This window comes from Heliangelus exortis, chromosome 5, assembly GCF_036169615.1.
Source record: "Heliangelus exortis chromosome 5, bHelExo1.hap1, whole genome shotgun sequence".
Taxonomy (NCBI): domain Eukaryota; kingdom Metazoa; phylum Chordata; class Aves; order Apodiformes; family Trochilidae; genus Heliangelus; species Heliangelus exortis.
The window spans coordinates 24,125,447-24,148,186 of NC_092426.1; the positions used below are offsets into that span (position 1 = coordinate 24,125,447).

The 22,740-nt window shown below is 38.4% G+C and overlaps 1 protein-coding gene across 5 annotated transcripts in view; it reads right to left on the reverse strand.

The window, feature by feature from the left end:
• Positions 1 to 22,740, reverse strand: part of MIPOL1 (mirror-image polydactyly 1) — a 197,978-nt gene that overhangs the window by 163,048 nt on the left and 12,190 nt on the right. The window contains exons 1-3 of one of the 5 annotated variants that reach the window (XM_071746097.1): positions 3,347 to 3,362; positions 2,668 to 2,802; positions 1,321 to 1,400 (exon numbers count right to left, since the gene is read on the reverse strand). In XM_071746097.1, coding sequence (XP_071602198.1) covers positions 1,321 to 1,400; positions 2,668 to 2,672 — 85 coding nt within the window. In that variant the 5' untranslated portion in view covers positions 2,673 to 2,802; positions 3,347 to 3,362. Of the gene's footprint in view, positions 1 to 1,320; positions 1,401 to 2,667; positions 2,803 to 3,346; positions 3,365 to 22,740 lie in introns of those variants that run through there. The other 4 variants (XM_071746099.1, XM_071746098.1, XM_071746095.1 and 1 more) reach the window with 4 other exon arrangements.

Below are 22,740 nucleotides of genomic sequence, written 5' to 3' on the forward strand. Positions count from 1 at the left end.
CCTGTTTTTTAAAGTATCTGTGAGTAGCAGCAGAACGCCATATCTTGCAATTAGACAGAAAATATTTCACAGAGAATCAGTTTATGTCATTCACTTGCCTACTTTGTAAAAGTTAACCTTTTGAACCATTCTTGGGGTATGCTGACCCCTAAAGGTCTAAAAATTCTAAATCTCATAAAGCTATTACATATTTAAAATATAAATTGTCAGAACATAATTTTCCATTATGTTATTCCACAATGTCTATTTTTATTTTCAGAGCATATGATTCAAAAACACATTTAGCTTCACTCAGTAATATCTCAAAATTTTATGAATTAAAAAAGGTCTAGAAGGAGTTCATTTTGTGCAATGTTAAAGACAGAAGTTCCTTTACATATGCAAGAAATGCACCATTCCCAAGACATATTATCTATTCTTTCTTCTAAAAAACAGACTCTTAATGAGAAACTTGACAACTTTTGAAACAGAATACACAGTTTAAAATTCAAAAAAAGAAAATGCATAAGGTAGCTCTCATATAGAAGGCAACTTTGATATTGACCCACCTATTTTTTTTCCCATAAACTTCTAGGAAAAAATCCATGTTTTTATGATATACTGAAGGTCTCCTTCCTTTGTGTTTTCTTTACTTTAATGCACACATTATTATCTAGTCACAAGCCACTTTCTGACAGTTCTCTTAAGTCACATATCATGCTCTCAAACTTAGTGTTCATTTTTTTTCGAGTTTCTTCAATGAAAAACAGAAGAATGGATCTGAGAGCAAAAATTCGGTCATCCAAATACAAAAAGATCCTTCCATCCTGATGGAGCTGAAAACTCCATGAACCATGGAAGTTACAAGTTAACCAAGGCCCCCTTTACCTCCAAGCCTACTCTACTTTCTATATTCAGCTCAGGTAATAATGAGAAACTTGTTAATATTAGTAGATAGCTTTATCATTCTTTTAGCCAGGCATGAATAGCCAAGAAAGTTACTTTAAGACAAACTTGAGATTTGTTGTTAACCCATTAAGGAAAAAAGGTTGGAAAGTAAATAGCAATGTACTCAATAAGTATATTAATAAGATTTCTCAAAAGTTATACAAAACATTTTCAATAATCCAGAATATAAAAATAAAGTTGCTAATTTACATTCCTGGAGCTGCTCTCCTGTTACCCCAATACTTTCAAGAGGCAGCATGTGGCTGTGGATTGGTTTTTTTTAATTTTTCTTCCAAAGCCAGTCATATATCGGCAAGAACAAATACATTCCAGTCACTGCCTAGCACTGGTACAACACCTGAGGTTCCTTATTAATATCTTAAAAGTCCTTACCTTTTGACCAGTTCTCCATTTGTTCTTCTGAACTTGTTTGATCTGGCACTGAGTCCAGCTTTTCCATGAAAATTTCAGAGCTAAAATAAAGCAAACCCTAGATAAATAAACTTGAAACAATATATTACAACACACCTATACTTTGCCTTCATTTGACTAAAAATTTACAAGAAAAATGATTGAAAAATGTTTATAAGAGAACAGTAAAGTCTGTGTACTCTAACAGTCAGTGCTAAACTATATTTCTCACTAAAGTATTTTTTTCTTCACACATCTAGTTTTTATAATGCTTTTGTTCAGCTTTCTGTTGCACCTATTGCCTTCATTGAAAAAAATTACTTGCTTGCCTACTGGTTCTAGAGTCTGGTCTTGGAAGTGCAAGCTGCTGAGAGCAACCCAAATCACAGTGAGTGGTCCTGCTAGAGGCAATGAGACTGCTTACTTCAGTAATTATTACAGATGGTAGTATGTGTTTTACTTTACAACATTCTTTCTCCTGCTTTAACTTCCTGGATAAAATATGGGTAAAGTGGCCCATGACCATTCCAATTCTGAGTTTTCAGGTTTTTCCAAACAGCTAAATAATCCATCCTAATATTTGCATACATATTGCTTTCAGACTATATAGTTAATTAAACAGCTACAGTATTTCATATAAACAAAAATCTTCAAGAAACAACCTTCAACATTGAAAAATAAGAAATATAGTAAAATGTTACACTTCTCAGGTAAGATTTAAATGTTAAAATATATGCTGATATTTAAAAATTCAACCGTGATTTCTCAAAGAAATCTGAACGCATTTGTAATCTTACTAATAGAGTAATCTTATAACACATTTTGTTACATACTCAAGTACCTCTTTTAAACTATATTGTACAAAGAATATTTTTTTTCTCTATGTAGTTGTGCTTATTTTTTATTTTTTGTCTGCTATATTTTTTCTCTATTTATCAAAAAGATAAAACATAGGCCTTGACGAGGCAGCGGCTGAATCATGAAAATACCCAGAGATTTGTTATTGTGGTGATAAATGAGGCTTTTTAAAAAAAATTAAAATTGAGTACACATTTTAAAATTCAAGCATATTATACCAAGACACAGATTCTAACTAATAAATAATCAGAAGAAATTGTTTTCCTATACAACAGCAAAGGCAGATGTTTTCATTTTTATCTTTGAGATTATAAAAAGCATGCTGACACTTCAGATTCAACACTAACATTTACATTAAGTATTCAAGAAATACACATTTAATTCATATTTGTTGATAACTATAAATTTGCATGATTAAAAAAAAGCATATGATTTCATGTGCCTAAGTCTTAACAAAAAAAATAACTTCACCTCATATTGCAGAACACCGAGTTCCTTACAAGAATCCCTCAAATGAAGCTGTATGTTTCTTTTTCAATTCTGTGTAACTGTGTTGATTTGGAGTTGGCAATCTTTTCCTAAGTTCCTCATTTACTTTTGGATTAGCTGAAAATATAGAAGGTTATTAATATCAAGAAATAGGTTTCTGGCAATGAAGCCATTTCCCTACATATTGCACAAAAAGGTTCATAATAATTGCAGTATTTTAATAAGATACTCATATAGCAAGACATGAAGAAAATACGGTATTTAATAACCTCTGGAGTATTTTAAAACATGTCTTAGGGCCTTAATGTGCCTAGTAATATACTATTTAAAACCATAATTTTATCCCTCCACAATATACAGTCATTCTTCCTCGCCATTTACCCAGCTAATGAATGCCAGCAATTAGTAAAATGTAATCCCATTGCACAATCATTTTAATGCTTTTAGCACTCAGAAAAGTAAACACCAAATTAATACTGCTCAAGCCATATCAGATCCTAGTTGGAAGCAAGCAATTATAGTTCAGCTCCTCAGGTGTAATTAAATGATTGGAATGATTTAGTTCCATAAATGCAAGTTAATTCATAAGCAAGCAACAAATATACTGGGAGTAATTACAAGAAACATTGACAGCCTAAGCAGGGCATGTGCCCTCATGTACCTGATGTAGGAAAATGCTGCCCTCTCCTGGACATAATAGAAAATGGTATAGGAAGAAATTGAGATAGAAGACAGGAGGCTCTTTTTAGAGACTTTGTCTTCATAGCTGAAATAAGTTCTGCTAGTTAACAGGAATTTTCTGCTTTACATATACATAAAATAAAAACATTGTCGATATAAGACTAAGGCAACCTATCAACCAAAGTTAAACAGAAAGACCTTTTGGGGCTCCCTAGGGTTTGCAGTATACTTTCTCTATTACTAGAAATAAAAATGTTAGTAAACACAGCAACAATATATTCTATAAACTAAGTACATATATCGGTTGTTCTGGACACAAGTGCTGCAATAGATATCGAGCTTATGCACAACACTTACATTATTATTCCAGACATATCTTTACAATAGGTAATCAAAGCATGTTATTTTTAGAACCAAAACTTACTGAACCATCATTATTTCAATGTTAAATTATGCCATATCAACAACAATCAGAAGGTGGCCATGAAGGTTTTCACAGAAGGAATCATCAGAAGAATGAAATACAACTATTTTAAAACTTTATTTTCATTTGAGGATAATCTGTTAATAATCAATGTCTAATAATCAAAAGAAATTAAAGTGGGAGATGATTAAAATAATGCATGCTGGCAGACAGAGACAAAACCGAAAAAACCCAAAATGAAACAATAACCAAAAATCTAGTTGATTTTAAATCTAGAGATCTAATTACCTTATTTACTATCTATTCGACCTATACTAGTATTAAGACTACTTGCTACTTGACCAATATTAAAAAAAAAAAAAAATTAAAAAATTGTCCTAATCTGTTGATCTGTCAAATATACAAAAGCTACATAAAATTCACAGTAAATACTTCAGTAGCAAACCACCTATAAATACAAATATAAATTATCTAGCATCTTCCTACTAACTAAAGAAATCCCAGATCTACCTATATTGTTCTCTACAGAAATACAAAATACTTCCCAGTGCTGCATAGAGCAGCATGGGAGAAAAACATGCACTGGTCAGTGTATGACTATTTTCCACAGAAGAAACTGACTGTAAGAAAGCTGAATTCAAAAGCACCTGATCTCTGTAAAAGCCTGAAATTGTTCTATACCAACAGCATTTGGTATTGAAATATTTCCCCGTTCTAAATCTTGGTGTATTTCAAAACAAACCCTGCCTGTACATGAATACTTTCACTGTTGCTTCACTTTCTGTGGAAATGAAATAAATTATTTTAAGAAGTCGTATTATTAAAAGTTTAAAATGTACAGCACATTTGCTTTGCCCTTTGGTGTCACAGTCCTATTTTTCTATTCAAATCTTGTACACTGTAAGTTAATTGCTTTTGGAAACTACTTATTATTCATGTAAAAATTAATGTGCCAATGTGTTTAAATCCTTTTAAATGACCATTCATGCATCTTTCTTCTTTAAGTACCACTGAAATCTGTCAAAGATATCAATGCAAGATGGTCTTAGAAAGTTCTAATAAAGATTTTTTTCTGCTAACATAAGATTTTCATTTTCGTCAACTTTACTTAAATTCCATTAATTTTTTAAGCTGCTTTTAATAAATTCACAAGTAAAAATTTTAGGCCTCATAGTCTGTCATTTGTGTTCCAGCTGACTTTATGAATATTAATAACAGTGTTATCCTGATTAAATAGGCTTCATATAAAATCCCTGTGAATCCTATAGCTCAGACATCTCATTTTTCCAACTCTTTATGAATTTGGATTCAGACATTAAACTGGAAAAAACCTTAAAAAAACAGATTCAATAGTACATTTGTGTACCCTTAAGCAAAAATTAGATGTTCTAATAATTCCAATAATTAAAATTGATAGGACCACATATTGAGATTTCAGGCTTCCTGTAAACATGCAACATATTTTAACTAATGAAAACATCAACACTTCACAGAACAAAGGATTAAGAATCTATAAGAAAATAATACTAGTAATGTCTGCCCTTATCCTTACCTTAGATAACAGATGACATGATTTTAAGTCTTCAGATAGGGAGTGCTGATTTGAAGTATTTTCCAAAGAGAAAGAAATTAGTGGATGCCTAATTATCTAAGCATACACATAAAACAAATTAATATTCTAATATACCATGGTGAAAACCAGCATTAACTTTTAATTGGTTTATACTTCAACAAAACAAACCTTTTTCTAAAGAATGTCAAACTGAAGCAAACAGATCTTAACATTATAGTACACACATGCAGACAGTTTTAAACTGTCCACTTCATTCCATGCATATATGTTTCAATTATTTAATCCCATGACAGAAAAAAGGCACTGCACTGCCTTCACTTTTTTTTTTTTTTTTTTTTTTTTTTATATAGTAGTAACTAAAATTATTGCTTCCTCATTTGTTAGGGGGAATATTCTGTAAAGATGGCCACCAACATATTTTGTCTTCCAGTACCCTGAAACATGAATGGAATATAGGAGAAAAGAAAACCTAAACAAAATAACAGCTTACTTAAAAGGGTGGCATTCCAGTTCTGGTTCACCAACACACTTAATAGGAACCGAATAAAACCAGGAAGTATATAAAAATTACACCATCTGCAAGGTAGGAATTGTATGGCACTTTACTTGCACAGTTCTGAATAGCTTTTGTTACAGCTGGGGCAACATTTCAACTATCAGAGGGAAAAATCCTCTGGAGTGTCTACAGAATATTTATTATACAAAGGGGGCACCCAACAATAGGACCAAATTTCAGCCATCTGAACAGTGATGTTGGCCCAAGTTGTTTAGATTAGTGACAGCGTGCTGCAGCTGCCAATGCTTTCCCTCCCTGGGCAGCAAAATGGGAAGTCCACCTTCTAAGCTGGGGTTCAGTTCCTGACTCCTGCTCTGCTCCCCAGGAACTGGGAGGCTGTTTGGACTCTTCATAGGGAGGCCTGACGACTGCACACCCCATTCCTTGGTCTTGCCTTGACAGGTTCTGAAGACAACTACAGAACCAGGGCCTCAGCTGCTCTGACAGGAAGCTAACACTTGTTCGTGCTGCCTCAAGTCACTTCTGCTTCACCATGTCAGGAGACATTTCTATAAGGAGGGCTACCCCACCTGCCCTGCCTCTCGTGGAACAACCAACCCATTCCCACCATTCCCTGGAATGGCATCAAATCAGTCTTTGTCCCCTGGAATGATGCAGGTGACATTTGCCATTGGCAGCGTAGGGACGGAGTTACGGTCTTATGGAGGGAACACCATATACTTTAGGATAGGAAAATAAAGAACAAATTTTAGTGTTATTTTCCTAAGATTAATTAGATTATTAGGATCTCCTAAAATATCCTGAAACGTTTTGCCTCAGGGAAAGCTAAACTAAAAAACTTAATTCAGGTGGATACACTACCTAAAAACCTTCTAGAAGCATCTCCCTAGGGAACAAACAGACAGTTTTCTTAGCCCAGGTAGATGCCAAGTTTTGATGCAATGATACAGTCCACAAAAGAGTCACATTTCCTTTCTATTTTAAGAAAATTTACGGCAGATCAGAAATCTAAGACAGCAAAAAGTAAGTAAAAATTAATTTTGGGCAGTTATAAAAATACTAGTCAAAGAATAACTGAAACAGCCACTTCAAATACTTGTCAAATGTAGAGTAACACCCATCTTTTAGATACTTGAAAGCTATGAAACATACTTCAATAATTTGCTACATGCATAATTTGATAGTTGATTACAGAGGTATGTATTTTATTGCATTCTACTACTTTTATATGCTTTTAAATACAAGTAGTTCATGCAAAATATTCTGTTTCTTTTTAAAAGAATATAAAAGATAGGCAAGCAGATTAACCCCACAAGTGGAGGAATGCAGCATGAGTAGCAATTCAAATTCAAAACTCCAGCACTGCTGGAGACCCTAAGACTTTGGTTTATTGACGTTACTGCATTATCTGTAAGCTTGATAAAAACATTTTCCCAGAGGCTAGAGTCATGTAATAATTCCTGGCTTTTCTTCCCTACCATTTCTTGGCCCAAAAGAAAACGAGACATTTGCTCTTGGTTTCAACTAACCTGCATACATCAGAAAAGACACAAAGAACCAGGACTCAGGTGTCTTTACTCTGTTGCTGCAGCAACATTCTCACTAAAGAATTTGTATCTGACACTTTTAACAAAGGCACACACTAAGTAAAAGAGAACTCATTCTCTACATCATTCTTTTGACAAAAGCAAGAGAAAAGGCATAAAAATGCAGTTTCATTTGACTTACAATAGATTTTACCTATTCATGAATTAAATTTATTTGGACAAAGGACATGTACTTTTCTCTTTATTTTTTCTACCTAATTTCTGCTATGAGTTCTTCAAGGCTCAGTTTTCTCTTTACAGGTACCAGGAAGTGTTCTGTGTGTGAATCAGAGCACAAGCAGCCCTGTATCTCTACCTCCCTCTGCTATACTCTCTCCCCCATTAAAAACAAATATAATAATCTTAATTTCTATTTTATTTGTTAAACAATAATTAGCTTGCTCTGTTCTCTTCTTTCTCAGTTTTCAGTATAATAGAATTGCTTTGGTTGGAAAAGACCTTTAAGATCAAGGCCAACCATTAACCTCAAGCACTGCAAAATCCAACATTAAACCATGTGTCTAAGCACCAAATCTACACTTCTTTTAAATACCTCCAGGGATGGTGACTCTACCACTTCCCTAAGCAGCCTGTTCCAGTGCCTGACAACCCTTTAAAGAATTTTTTCCAAATATCCAGTCTAAATCTCCCCTGGCACAATGTGAGTCCGCTTCCTCTTGTTCTATCACTTGCAGCTTGGGAGAAGAGACAGACACCCGCTGCCTGAAAGGCAACTGTAGAGAGCAATAAGGTCTCCCCTCCTTTTCTCCAGACCAACCAACTCCCATTCTTTCAGACATTCCTCATAGGACTTGCGCTCCAGATCTCTTCACCAGCTTTGTTGCCCTTTTCTGGACTCGCTCCAGTGCCTCAATGTCTTTCTTGTACTGAGGAGCACAAAACTAACACAGTATTCACAGAATCAAACACAAAAAACCACACCAAAGTACAACCCCAAGCAAACATAAATACCACACAGACTCCACCAAGTAACACCCACAAAAAACCCACCCTACAATCCTGGCCACTAGAACATGCCCTGAAGTGCCACATCTACAAGTTTCTTAAATACGTCCAGGGATGGTGACTCAACCACCTCCCTGGGCAGGCTGTTCCAGTGCCTGACCTTTCAGTAAAGAAATTCTTACTAATATCTAATCTAAACCTCTCCAGCCACAACTCCAGACCATTTCCTCTGGTCCTGTAATTATTGACTTGGGAGGTGAATATTCAAGGTGCAGCCTCACCAGTGCCACGTACTGGGGGACAATCACTTTCCTAGTCCTGCTGACCACACTATTTCTGGTACCGGTCAGGATGCTGTTGGCCTTCTTGGCCACCTGTTCACACATTCACTCAGCTGTCAATAAGCACCCTCAGGTCCTATTCCAGCAGGCAGCTTTCCAGCCACTCTTCCCCAAGCCTGCACAGGGTTGTTGTGACCCAAGTGTAGGACCTGGCGCTTGATCTTGTTGAATCTCAGAAAATTTGCCTTAGCCCACTGATTCAGCCTGTGCCTGCAGAGCTTTCCTATGCTCAGGGAGATGAACACTTCCACCCAACTTGGTGTGATCTGCAAACTGATTGAGGGTGCACTTGATCTCTTAATCCAGATAACTGATCATTGGTAAGATATTAAAGAACTGGCCTCACCACTGAGCCCTAGGGAATTCCATTTGTAAACAGCTGCCAAGTGGATACAGCTCCATTCACTGCAACTATTCAGGCCTGGCCATCCAGATAGGTTTTTACCCAGCAAAGTGTACATCAGTCCAAGGAGACTGCCAATGGTCAGCCAATTTCTCCACGATAATGTGATAGGAAACAATGTCAAAGGCTTTACTAAAAGTCTAGGTGGACAACATCCACAGCCTTTCCCTCATCTGCAAAGCACGTCACCTTTCCATAGAAGGAGATCAGTTTAGTCAAGTAAGACCTATATTTCACAAACCCATGCTGAGCAGGCCTGGTCACCTTGTCCTGCATGTGCTGTGTGATAGCACTCAAGATGATTATCCCAAAGCATTCCCCAGCACTGACGTCTGACTGAGAGACCTGTAGTTCACTGGGTCCTCCTCCTGGCCCTTCTTGTAGATGGGCCTCACACTTGCTAAACTCCAGTCAATTGGGACCTTTCCAGTTACCCAGTTATGGAATGGAGCTAAGCAGTTTGGTGAGCACTTCTGTAAGCTCCTTCAGTACCCTGTGTGGATTCCATCTGGCTCTGTAGACTTGTGAGTGTCTAAGTGGTCAATAACCTCCTCTGGGATTATAGGGACTTCAAACCGCTCTCCATCCCTGTCTTCCAGCTCAGGAAGCCAGGCACCCAGAGCACAGCCAGTCTTACTACTAAATACTGTGGCAAAGGGGTTTAAGCATCTCAGCCTTTTCCTCACTATACTTTTTCCCCATCCAATACAGGATGGTGGTTCTCCCCAGCCCTCCTATGGTTGCTAAGATATTCACAGAAACATTTTTTATTGTATTTTATGGCAGCAGCTAGATTAAGTTCTAATTGGGCTTTGGCCCTTCTAATTTTCTCCCTATACAGCCTAACAACATCTTTGTAGACCCCCTCAATTGCCTGCCCCTTCTCCCAAAGGCCATACGCTGAGGTTTTTTCCCTGAGTTTCAAGCAAACCCCTCTGTTCAGACAAGCTGGTCTTCTCCACTAGTTCGTGTTTCAGCAGATATGCATGACCTGTTCCTGCACCTTAAGAGCTCTTGAAGAGCACCCATCCCTCCTAAGGAAGGCTGCCCTCTAGTGCTGACTCTCAAGGGACCTGTGAACCAGTCTCCTCAAGGGGCAAAAATCTACCCCTTGGCAGCAGCACAAGGTGGTAGTTCTGCTAACCCACTCCTTACTTCTCCAAGAATCAAAATCTCTCATCATTTCATGATCATTATGCCCTTTGTCCTCCATTTGTTTTCTTTTTTCTTAGTTTTATCTTCTCTTTGATAATGCATACCTTCTGGTTCTCTCTCTGCTTGCCACCTCTTTGAAATGTAAAGAAAACTGCATAGGATCTTGTAAAAGACTGTCTCTGCTTTTTCCAGCTTTTCTTACCTTGGTGTGCATTCTGTGAAGCAGTTTTCTTCTGTGACATCTCCATTATTTTCACTCTAATAATGAAACTATGATATACTTTGGTCAAGTACGGAATGGCTTATTTATCCATCCTTCAGCTTTCCTGTAAAAACTTACATTATATTTCATGTGAGAAGCTAGATCTCAATTTCTAAATAGGTTGCAACCAGGCTGTGATTTCCATAGACTTTAAGGATAAGAATAAATATGCATATTTTAGAATCATAGAATCATAGAATCATAGAATCCTAGGGGTTGGAAGGGACCTCGAAAGATCATCTAGTCCAACCCCCCCTGCCAGAGCAGGGCCACCTAGAGTACATCGCCTAGGAACGTGTCCAGGCGGGTTTTGAATGTCTCCAGTGAAGGAGACTCCACAACCCCCCTGGGCAGCCTATTCCAGGGCTCTGTCACCCTTACAGTAAAAAAATTCTTTCTGATATTCAACTTGAACCTCCTATGCTCCAACTTACACCCATTACCCCTTGTCCTATCACTGGTCACCATAGAGAAAAGCCTAGCTCCATCTCCCTGACACTCACCCCTTACATATTTGAAAACATTGATGAGGTCACCCCTCAGTCTCCTTTTCTCCAAACTAAAGAGACCCAGCTCCCTCAGCCTTTCCTCATAAGGGAGATGCTCCACTCCCTTAATCATCTTAGTAGCTCTGCGCTGGACTCTTTCAAGCACTTCCCTGTCCTTCTTGAACTGAGGGGCCCAGAACTGGACACAATACTCCAGGTGCGGCCTCACCAATGCAGAATAGAGGGGGAGGAGAACCTCTCTTGACCTACTAACCACACCCTTTCTAATGCACCCCAGGATGCCATTGGCCTTCTTGGCCACAAGGGCACATTGCTGGCTCATGGTCATCCTCTTGTCTACCAGGACCCCCAGGTCTCTTTCACCTACACTGCTCTCCAGCAGGTCAGCCCCCAACCTATACTGGGACATCGTGTTGTTCTTCCCCAAATGCAAAACTCTACACTTCCCCTTGTTGAATTTCATCTTGTTCCTCCCTGCCCAACTCTCCAGCCTGTCTAAGTCTCTCTGAATGGCAGCACAGCCTTCTGGTGTGTCAGCCACTCCTCCCAGCTTAGTGTCATCAGCAAACTTGCTGAGGGTACATTCTATACCCTCATCCAAGTCGTTGATGAATATATTGAACAACACCGGTCCCAGTACCGACCCCTGAGGGACTCCACTAGTCACGCCCCTCCAACCAGATTCTGCCCCATTGACTACAACTCTCTGACTCCTTCCTTTCAACCAGTTCCTGACCCACCTCACTACCTGATCACCAAACCCATACTTGATCAACTTATCTACAAGGATGCTGTGAGAGACGGTGTCAAATGCTTTACTGAAATCAAGATAAACCACATCTACCGCTCTTCCATCATCTATCCACCTAGTAATTTCCTCATAGAAGGCTATGAGGTTAGTCAAACATGATTTACCCTTGATAAAACCATGCTGACTGCTCTTGATGACCCCCATGTCCTTGATATGCCTGGAGATAGTGACAAGAACAAGTTGTTCCATCACCTTTCCAGGGATGGAGGTGAGGCTGACCGGTCTATAGTTACCCGGGTCCTCCTTCTTGCCCTTCTTGTAGACTGGAGTGACATTTGCTATCCTCCAGTCCTCAGGCACCTCTCCTGTTACCCATGACTTATTGAAGATGATGGAGAGTGGCCTAGCAATGACCTCCGCCAGCTCCCTCAGCACCCTTGGATGCATTCCATCTGGACCCATCGACTTATGGATGTCCAGATTACTCAGCTGATCCCTAACCCAATCCTCATCTACTATGTCAAACTCTTCATCTATCTTGACTACTTCTGGGGTTAAATGAATCTGGGGCTCATGCGGAAACCCTGCAGGAGTAAAGACAGAGGCAAAGAAGGCGTTCAGCACCTCTGCCTTCTTTATATCCTCTGTCACCAGGGCTCCCAGCTCATTCCTTAGTGGGCCAATATTGCCTCTAGTGTTAGTTTTGCTGGCTATGTATTTGAAAAAGCCCTTTCTATTATCCTTAACCCGACTTGCAAGGTTAAGTTCCAAGGACGCCTTAGCTTTCCTAATTGCCTCCCTACATCCTCTGACAACAGTCCTATATTCCTCCCAAGTGACCAGCCCCCCCTTCCATGATCTGTAGATTTTCCTTTTCCACTTAAGTTTTCCCAGCAGTTCCTTTTTTAACCATGCTGGTCTCCTAGCTCCCTTACTAGATTTTCTAACCATAGGGATGCTCTGATCCTGTGCTTGCAAATAGTGGTTCTTGAATATTGACCAGCTATCTTGAGCCCCTTTATCTTCTAACACCTTGTCCCATGGGATTTCTCTTAACAGTCGATTGAGGAGGCCAAAGTTTGCCCTGTGGAAGTCCAGGGTTCTGGTCCTACTGGGTATTCTGTTCCTTCCACACAGGATCCTGAACTCTACCATCTCATGATCACTGCAGCCAAGGCTGCCATTGACCGCCACTGCTTCAACAAGGCCCTCCTTGTTGGTTAGTACAAGATCCAGCAGCGCTCCTCTTCTAGTCGGCTTGTCCACCATTTGCATTAAGAAGTTATCATCAATGCACTGGAGGAACCTCCTAGACTGTGAAAAGCTGGCTGTGTGAGTCAACCAGCAGATATCGGGGTAGTTAAAATCTCCCATGAGGACTAGGGACTGAAGTTGCGAGGCTGCTTTCAGCTGCCTGTAGAAGGCCTCATCAACCTCCTCGCCTTGATCAGGAGGTCTGTAGTAGACCCCCACAACTGTATCGCCCACACCAGCCTGCCCCTTAATTCTTACCCACAGACTTTCAACTTGCCCCTCATCAGCCCCTGCACAAAACTCAACACATTCTAGTTGCTCTCTCACATAAAGAGCAACTCCACCACCTCTCTTCCCCGCCCTATCTTTCCGGAAAAGCACATAACCATCCATGGCCACATTCCAGTCATGTGACCTATCCCACCATGTCTCTGTTATTGCTACCAGATCATAACCCTTAGCCCGTACACTGACCTCTAACTCTTCTTGCTTATTCCCCATGCTGCGTGCATTAGCATACAGACATTTCAGGAAACAAACAGAGCACACTGGTGGGACTAAATCCTCCCTAGACCACCTGCCTTCGGGCCCCGGTTCGTCCTTCTTGTGTTTGTCCATAACAGACCCAGTTTTCTCCCCTTCCCCCTTCACATCTAGTTTAAAGCTCTCTCAATGAGCCCTGCCAAGTCCTGCCCCAAAAGCCTCTTCCCCCTCTGGGACAGGTGCATCCCACCTGCCACCACCAGGCCAGGTGTCTCATATAGCATCCCGTGATCAAAAAAGCCAAAACCCTGTCTTTGGCACCAGTCCCTTAGCCACTCATTGACCTGTAAACTCTTCCTATATACCTCCCCACCCATTCTTACAGGAGGGATGGAGGCAAACACTACTTGCGCTCCAGACCCCCTAACTAGCCGTCCCAGGGCCCTGAAGTCACTCTTCATTGCCCTTACACTTCTTGTGATGATTTCATCACTGCCAACCTGAAAAATCAGCAGTGGATAGATTAAATTAGCTGTTCTCTTATCTGGATCCAAAAGAGTATTTAGCTGACTATTTTAACAGAATCAGCACTATGTGGCAGTGAGGGCTACCTGTGAATTATGTTCTGTTGACATGATGATAGCCAGCAGACAAAGGGAAGCACCTAATCCCCTCTATCTGGCACTTGTGAGAACACATCTGAAGTGTGATATCCAGTCTGACCCTCTCAAGGATATCCTGAGGCAAGTCCAGCAGAGTCATGATGATTAGGGGTCTGCAGCACATGACATAGGAGGAATTTGAAAGAAGTGAGCTAGTTTTAAGGAGAGAAGGCTAAAGGGGAATTTTATTGGGTTTTAGCTGCCTTGTGAGCAAACAGAGGGAAGACAGATTCCTCTCTTGGAATCCTCTCTATCACAGAAAACTTAGAGTTGTGGGTAAGAGATTTTTCACTGTGAGGAAGGTCTGGTTGCTCAGAGAGGTTACAGATTCTCATTTGGTGGAGACGTGCAAAACTCATCTGGATAAAGCAACCTAATACAACTTTGGAGATGGCTCACTCTGAGCAGAGGTGTGAACTGGATAATATTCCTCATTCACTTCCTGCCTACCTATTTCATTATTCTAAGGATTACAACAGACCAAACCACCAGAACTAGAATCCCTACCACGCACCAAATTCTGAGCTGCTTTCACCTTTATAGGGTAGGACAGTAGAGAAGGGAGTGAAAACCAAACCAGTGGGGAGGCACAATCAAAGATGACATACGTGGCAGGCAGGCAGAACGCCAACAGGGAGGAAATGGTGCAACAGCAGTGTTAAGCAGAAATTACATTTCTCCTGCCAAAAGCATTCCAATTTAATTGTTCTACTGCCTTTATAGAAAGAAGGAAGATTGATCAGGGACTTAGCAAAGAAAAGGAGACAACAAACCACACTAAAGCAGAGAAACTCAGTTTATCCAGCCAACTCATATTTCTTAAAGTACCTTCAAAGAGCACCATTTTTCCTGACAGAAATGCACTGAAAATTAAAAGTATGAAGGCTAAAAACAGTGTGGATATTGGAGCCCAACCAAGAATTATCACAAGCACTGAGCATGCAGAGGCCTGTCAGAAATGTGCCAGACTCTCAAGACCCAGTCTTGTGCATGGGGACTGAGAGGGGCCCATCTAAAAGGTTAAAGTTACAAACAATGGAAAACTCAAAGGAAAAAGGTCTTCCAAAGAGAGGCGCAGAACAACTTTAAGCACAGGCAGGACTGTCAGATTGCCCATAACAAAAGCTCTGTCATTTCTGTTCCTGTGCAAGCAATGAAACAGTCCAGCTTTTCATTGAAATATGCATTTGAATACATAGATCATTCTCATTTCTCCACCTTGTCATCATTTACAATTATATACAATACAGGGAAAAAGTAAGAGGGACAAGCTTACTTCTAAAAATAACTTTTCTTTAGTATGTTTTGAAGGAAGGTCATTTTAAACCCTTAGTAAGCATGTTATTCAGCCAAAAACACAGAAGTAATTTACACTGACTAAGCATTAGAGAATTCATCTGAGAACATAAACTGCAAAGAGGTTCATGTAAGCGAACAGTTACATGGCTGTCAGAAGAAGTTCTTATTGGGGGTTCTGAGACATAAAATCAGATTCTTTCCACACACACATAGACAGGGAAAAAAATGCTGCAAAAATTCAAGACCTAGGATTAACTATGAATTTCAGCAATACTATTCTCTTGATTTTTTTTTTAAAGGAAACAGATGAATGTTCTTTTCTTTCTTGCAACCTCTTCATATTTTGCATTCATTATTCCTTGTTTCATTAAGCAACCTTAGTGTTCATTGCCAAAACACTTCACACGACAGGTGAAAAGAAGAAATTATGTGAGGCTGTGGAGAGGTGAGAGAGAAGCTGAACCCTGTCCTACACCAGTTATTCCTGGGTGGAGCAAAGGAGCTCTTTATCCAATTAGTAGATGAAGGAGGAAAAATCTTCCCTTAGCACTTTTGAAACCCAGGTTTATTTTGATTACTGCTTTCTCTTGCACATGAATGTGCTGAACAGTTTGAGGCTTGTTTGTCAGGCGTTCTCGGCAGTACAAGTTGCATTCCTTCACACTACTAAAAATAAAAAAAAATTTAAAATCAAGACTTCATAGCTATAGAAATATAGATAGAACATGAGATGAAAATAAAGGGGAAATCTGGCCAACGGTTCAAATACTCAGAACAACTCTGAAGAGATTTTCGGACACTGTGAAGCTGCAGGACTTGCAAACTCCAGAATTTTACTTCCCCTTTCATGTTGAAGAAACATCTTACAGTTCAGTATGTGCATGAGAATGGCTTTGGTTCTTCATCAGAGTACTAGAAAAACTCCTAAATAGCTTCATATTTCACAGTTGAACTGGGAATAAAGAAGAGAGAAGGTCTTCTTGAACATTTCTTAAGAAACATTATGAATGAAAGCAACTTTGTTTTAATGTTGCACTTTCATGAATCCTTCCTGTCAAAGGCAAATTTTAACATGTTCAGACTTCAATGTAAAAAAGGCCAAATTTTTCTGACAAAGTTATGCCACTTTGGCACTTCTTTCGAAGTGGTCTTCAATATTCTTTTAATTTCCTTAAGACTTTAATGCCACATATAATAAATCATTTCCATTTGTAAAAACCTATGCCAGTAAGTCACACCCCTCTTGTGTTTTCTTCTTTTCTGAAGAAGTATTTTACTGCACTCAGTTTTGTACCTGGATTGTGCATCTGGTGAGCAAATGGTTTGGGACAGAAGGTAGGATTGGAAGGTCGCTGGTTTTGCTATAACTTAGCTTATAAGAATTAGTTCTTCCAGCCTGAAAAGAGTTAAGTGAGTTTAATTTACTTGTCACACTAAAATGCACTGAGGTGTAAGATTATTTTTATCAAAGATACTCACTAAAAAAGTTAAACCTAAGGAAACAGTAGTTTATAACTTAAGTTTTCCATAGGGCTTTCAGAATAGGTTATAAAAATGCACCTACTCTCAGACATCCATTAATAAACACCTCCCTAAAAACCTGTTTCTCAGTACATATGAGAAGTCCAGAGACCCTAGAACTAGCAAACCCATGTTGTAATCACATTTTTTTTATCAAATGAGATACAGTTTTGTGAACTTTTTAATAACAGGGGTCTAACATTAGTCTGAATTAATTTTTATAGCAACTGGATCAAAGTTTTGCTTTTATTTACAGTTATTCCTATATTAGTAAACAGTGACACTTTACACAGAATTGTATTACACAGGATTACAGTTTTAAAACAGATGCATCATTAGATCATTTGTATCACATGTGGGATGTGTAGATGTACAGACAATTCTTAATTCCTCTGATGTCTCCAATGGACTGAGTGGATGTATTATTGGAAAGAAAAGAGTAGTATGTAATAATAAATAGGCTCTCTGTATCAGAGGTTTTTTTGTGGTTTTTTTTTTTTTTTTTTAAAACTTTTAAGATAAATTTGGAAGTGTATATTACAGCAAGTAGTAAACAAGCCATTGGCTATATACAACATATGAAAGCATATACAACTGGAGGGGAACCTCAGTATGATAGCAGCATATGCTATTTTTAGTAAGTTTTCTCTTTAAGTACAAGATAGTGAATGTTTGCCAGAAGAATTTTACATCCAGAAAGGTTTTTGAAATACAAAAGATACCTTTAAACTATGAAGAGAATTATAATTTTTGCCTAATATTTAGTAACCTTCAGATACTGTAATTCCACTTCAGATCCTGGAAAAACATTCTGGAGACAAATATTAGTCTACCACTGGATGGTGAAGAGGAGGAACAAAATTACATTTCAAGGGGAGACTGTTTTAATTAGAGTTACCTTGTACACCTGCACAGCAGTCACCTTCAGTACAGTGTGAGAAATAGTGTTACACCCCACAACTGTGTTTATTCTCACTACCATCAAATTCTGAGTCTATAAAGCAAGAAGCTGAAATTTGCTTTAAGGCATAATTACATCACCCTACATTTATGCTCCTGTAGCGCAGAAAGCAAACATAAACATCATTAACTTGTTACTATATATCCCAGAATAACAGTCTCTTGCATTCACATCTATTGCACCCTAATCATTTATGACAAAGGAATCCTTCCCAGGTGATCCACTCTTTTGTACTTTTCTACATACACCATTATGAACTAGAGGACCGGGTCCATTAGTGCCTTTTCCCAGTTGTATCCCATCAGAAATGGCCTCATCCTGACCGAAATTCCCTGGCATCAAAATCACAAGGTGAGTATATCCATCCTACATTTCCATATCTGCACCCATATCTGCAGTATAATTGATATTTGCCATTTGGAAAGAGCCCAATCACACGAGAGGAGTGACCAGTCCATCACATGAGAGCTACTGCCTCAAGCACTATGCAAGATCATCATGCCATTGTTAAACCATTTGGTGTGCATAACCCTTTACCATGAAGTGTACCTGACACACCAAAGATCACACCCGGATTCTGTCCCAGTGGCCCTTCCTTTGCTGAGCAGAACACGTTACAAGCTTACAAACAAACTACAGCTTCTGAAGAAAACAAAAGACCATTTGTAATCCCAGCACTTACCTAGGAGAGCCATTGAGTGAGACCAGATCAGCACCCCAGGGCTGCTGAGTGACCACTCATCCCTACTACTCTCTGACATAACCTAATTTGGGTACCAGAGACAAATGACTGACCTCAGTGACACTGGCACTTTGACAGGAGCTCAGAAAGCCTGGAGTCTGTAACAAGCAACATATGTGGAATTCACTGTTTCTGTACAATAAAGGCAGCTGACAAAGACAGGTTTGGGAAGCTGACATTTCTGAACAACATTCAGCTGGATTAAATACCCGTCAGGTCTAGTAACATTTGGTGTGAAGTGGATGCCTTGTCAATATGTCTGCTTCTTACTGCACTAGGACTCAAAAGCTCCAGTATACTCCATATGGAAAAACCTGCCACTGAATGTTACAGCTTATTTATTAAATAATTGTGGTAAGGTAAGTGGCAGTCATTTCAGTCAGCTGCCTTCATGTTTCAATTTTTTTCTTGCAATTGGTTACTCAGAGGTTGTCTCCTTCAGTTAGAGACACAGTTGGGCAGCTGGGTACCTGAGCACACACTCTCTTTGAAGACCTAGGATCCATTTCATTGTACTGAAAAATCTGAAAAATCTGAAAAATAGTTAAATTTCCTTCCCTTCAAGATATACCAGAGATCTGAACCTGGATTAAAAAAGCCTTTTGGATAGATGCCTTGATAGGAAACAATTTATTAAAGAAATCTATTCTTAAATCATGGTCTCCATCACCTTTATAGCATTTAGATCTCACTAAATACATCTCCAGCACACGCAAGGCCATTTGAACAGGGCCAATCTAATTTCTCAGTGCCACTGCAGTGACAGTTCCATTTTCACCTTCAGATCTTAAGCAAGTTTTGCATTAATTTGTTCTTAAAAAAAAAAAAATTAAAAAAATGTTAATTTGTCTATATAGGAGGATGCTGAGAGCATTAATACCTACACATGCCTTTGAAAATGAAAAGTATCCAACACTCTAGAAGTATAATGCAAATAAAGAAAACATATTTGGAAAATGGTCCTTATCAGTTTCATTTTATTCACGTGGTATTTTCAGCACTAGTAATGTGTTTTGCAAGTGAAGGGGTTTCCATTTACTGACCTTGGCATTCATCAGGACCATACTGTGATTTATATTGAGAATTCCATGCCTTTATCTGATCTTATAAATAAATGTAAAATACATAAAACAATTATCCTAGTGTAAAATTGAATTTTATCTCTCTGTAACCAGCTTTTGTCTATACTACATATTTCTATGTTTGAATACAATTCAAAATTAATAACAGGTATAATTTATTTTCTGACTTTTCATTATCTTGACATTTTAACAATCTTATTTTTTATATACTCAGGCTTTAATTTTATCTAGGGCTTCAACCCCAGTTCCTTTTTAGATGAGTACAATGTGTCTTTCAGAATATCTGTTCAAGAAATAAGCCTGCTAAAAGAATGTATGTGCCATTTAGCAGACCAAAAAACAGTATAAAGAAATTATAGGATTTTATAACAAAGAAAAACACTAGATTAGGAGAGAAAAGGTAGCACTGCATGTAAATGACAGGGAAAAGAATGTATCAGAATGTATCACAAGTTACAGTGAGAAACCAAAAATAGAAAGTGGAGTTATGAAGTTTGTGGTTCTGCAAAATTATCAGCACATCGCTTATTTATTTTTTTTTTTAATAGCTGAAAAACATAACCAAAGAAACCTTTTTTCCACGAAAGGACAGTCATAACTTTCTATTGAATGCTATAGCATTAGTAGTTTAATAAAGAGACTAGCCTATCCTGGACATGAGCCTTCCAGTGGTTCATAAAAATTTCTTTACTGTACAATTTTGGGGCTTAAAGGATACAAATACACCGACCTATTAGTTTACTTTCTTTTTGTAGTGCAATTAATTAACATGACTTCAGCTAACCATCCCTGGTGTTTTATTAGCTCAGACATATCTATGTCAACTTCAAAGAAAGTCAGCTGTGTCTCAAGCTGTTCTCCCTACTGCATGGGCTCAATTATACTTTTTACACAAGAGCTATGGTTTATGCAGAAACTTTCTTTTAAGCAAAGCAAAAGGTTCAAAATTACAGAGGAAGGAAAAAGAAAAAAAAAAAGACACAAGAAAAATTTCTTTTCTCTAAGGTGGTGGATATGCAACAAAAGCAAGGAGCACAGTCCAGCTATGCTACTTACACACAAAAATACACAGAGAAGTATGGAAAAATCCCAAGGGTATTTTGATGAATAAATAAAAAGAATGGCAAACCTGTATAGTCTGCCACTTTCCATACATGGTAAGCATAATTCCACAACCACTGATACTCTGCACAAAGCCAGAGTGGCCACACCAGTGCTGTGTGTGCACCAGCACTCAGATTCCTTCACATCTCCAGCAAATGAAGTTGCTCACTGGATCATTGTTATTGGAAGAAAAATGTCATAACCACGGTGGTCTAAACTGCTACAAGTAAAAACCACACATCCCAAAATGAGTGGCCTTTGGTCTGAAGTGGCTGTAGTCAGGATGAGGCATGTTTAGGAAGTAGGCCCTCAAATACCTTGTGATAAATGCACGTTGAGAAAATAACACAAAAGAACTCTGTAGTTAACTGAATAAAAGGTTAAGGAAAATAAACAATATTTTTGCAGCTTAGCATTTATTTGTGAACTCCTGGTGCAACTCCATGCTTGAAAGAAAAGCTATGAAGCTTTTGGTAGCTTGACAAGACAATCTACAGGCTTGAATGAAATGTTCAGCTTCAAGAATTAGAATAAATCTGATGACTGATGTGCTACCAAACGTGACAGACTGTCATCTGTTTCAAACAGGATCTCTGCAGGATGTACTGAAAGCCATTTTTTTCCATTACCTTAAACATACTAAGACTTTTTGCAATGAATTCTGGCTGATCTATTAAGAGAAAAAAAATCTCGAACTCTTGCCATTTCAATAAAATAATGAAATAACTGTTTGGCTTACTTGCATAATTAATTCACACTGACACTTAACTTCTGTGATTAATTTACATCCAGTCCACAAAAGCATACAATAAAAATGATTACTCTTACTTCTCAAATTAACTATAAAATTATAAGATATGAGCACTGATTAAAACAGCTTATCGATTCCTATACATATAAAGAGTTTCATATACAGAAATATCTAATTGTTTATGTGTTATCAAAGCAATTAAATGCATTCTAAATTGAATCAGGAAAACATTTGAGTAGTATCTTTTACATATTTTGAGCATAGAGCGTATTTTATATAAAAATAGGTACAGGCATTCTCATATAGTTTTTTTTAAGAATAACTGATCAACAAAAGTTCTACAACGAATGGTAATTCAACAGATAGTTGGGGATACATTAAAAAAGAACAAACTCTAGTTTTAAACTGGCCAAACCCTAGAAAACAGTTTAAAACACTAACATGTTTTTAAATATATGCAAATATATGCATATTTGTACATATTACTATATATATATATACACACACACACACAAAAATCCTTCAATAACATAAAAAATCTTTGAAAGGCAATTTATGCTGTTTTAAAAACCACTCAATGGTTTGGGTTGGAAGGGACCTTAAAGATCATCCAGTTTCAACCCCCTTGCCATGGGCAGGGACACCTCCCAGTAGACCAGGTTGTTCAAAGCTGCATCCAACCTGGCCTTGAACACTTCCAGGGAGGGGGCAGCCACAACTTCCCTGGACAACCTCTTCCAGTGTCTCACCACCCTCACAGTAAATAATTTCTTCCTAATAGCTAATCTAAATCTACCCTTTCTCAGTTTGAAACCATTACCCCTTGTCTCTAAACTGCACTCCTTTGTATGAAGTCTCTCTCCAGCTTTCCTGTGCTCCCCCCTTCAAGAGCTCAAAGGCTGCTGTAAAGCCTCCCCAGAGCCTTCTCTTCTTTAGGCTCCAAAAGCAAGCATCAAAAACTGTCAAGATCTAAGATAAAACGGAAATACCCTTCTTCCATCGGACTGTAAATAGTTGATATAGGAATT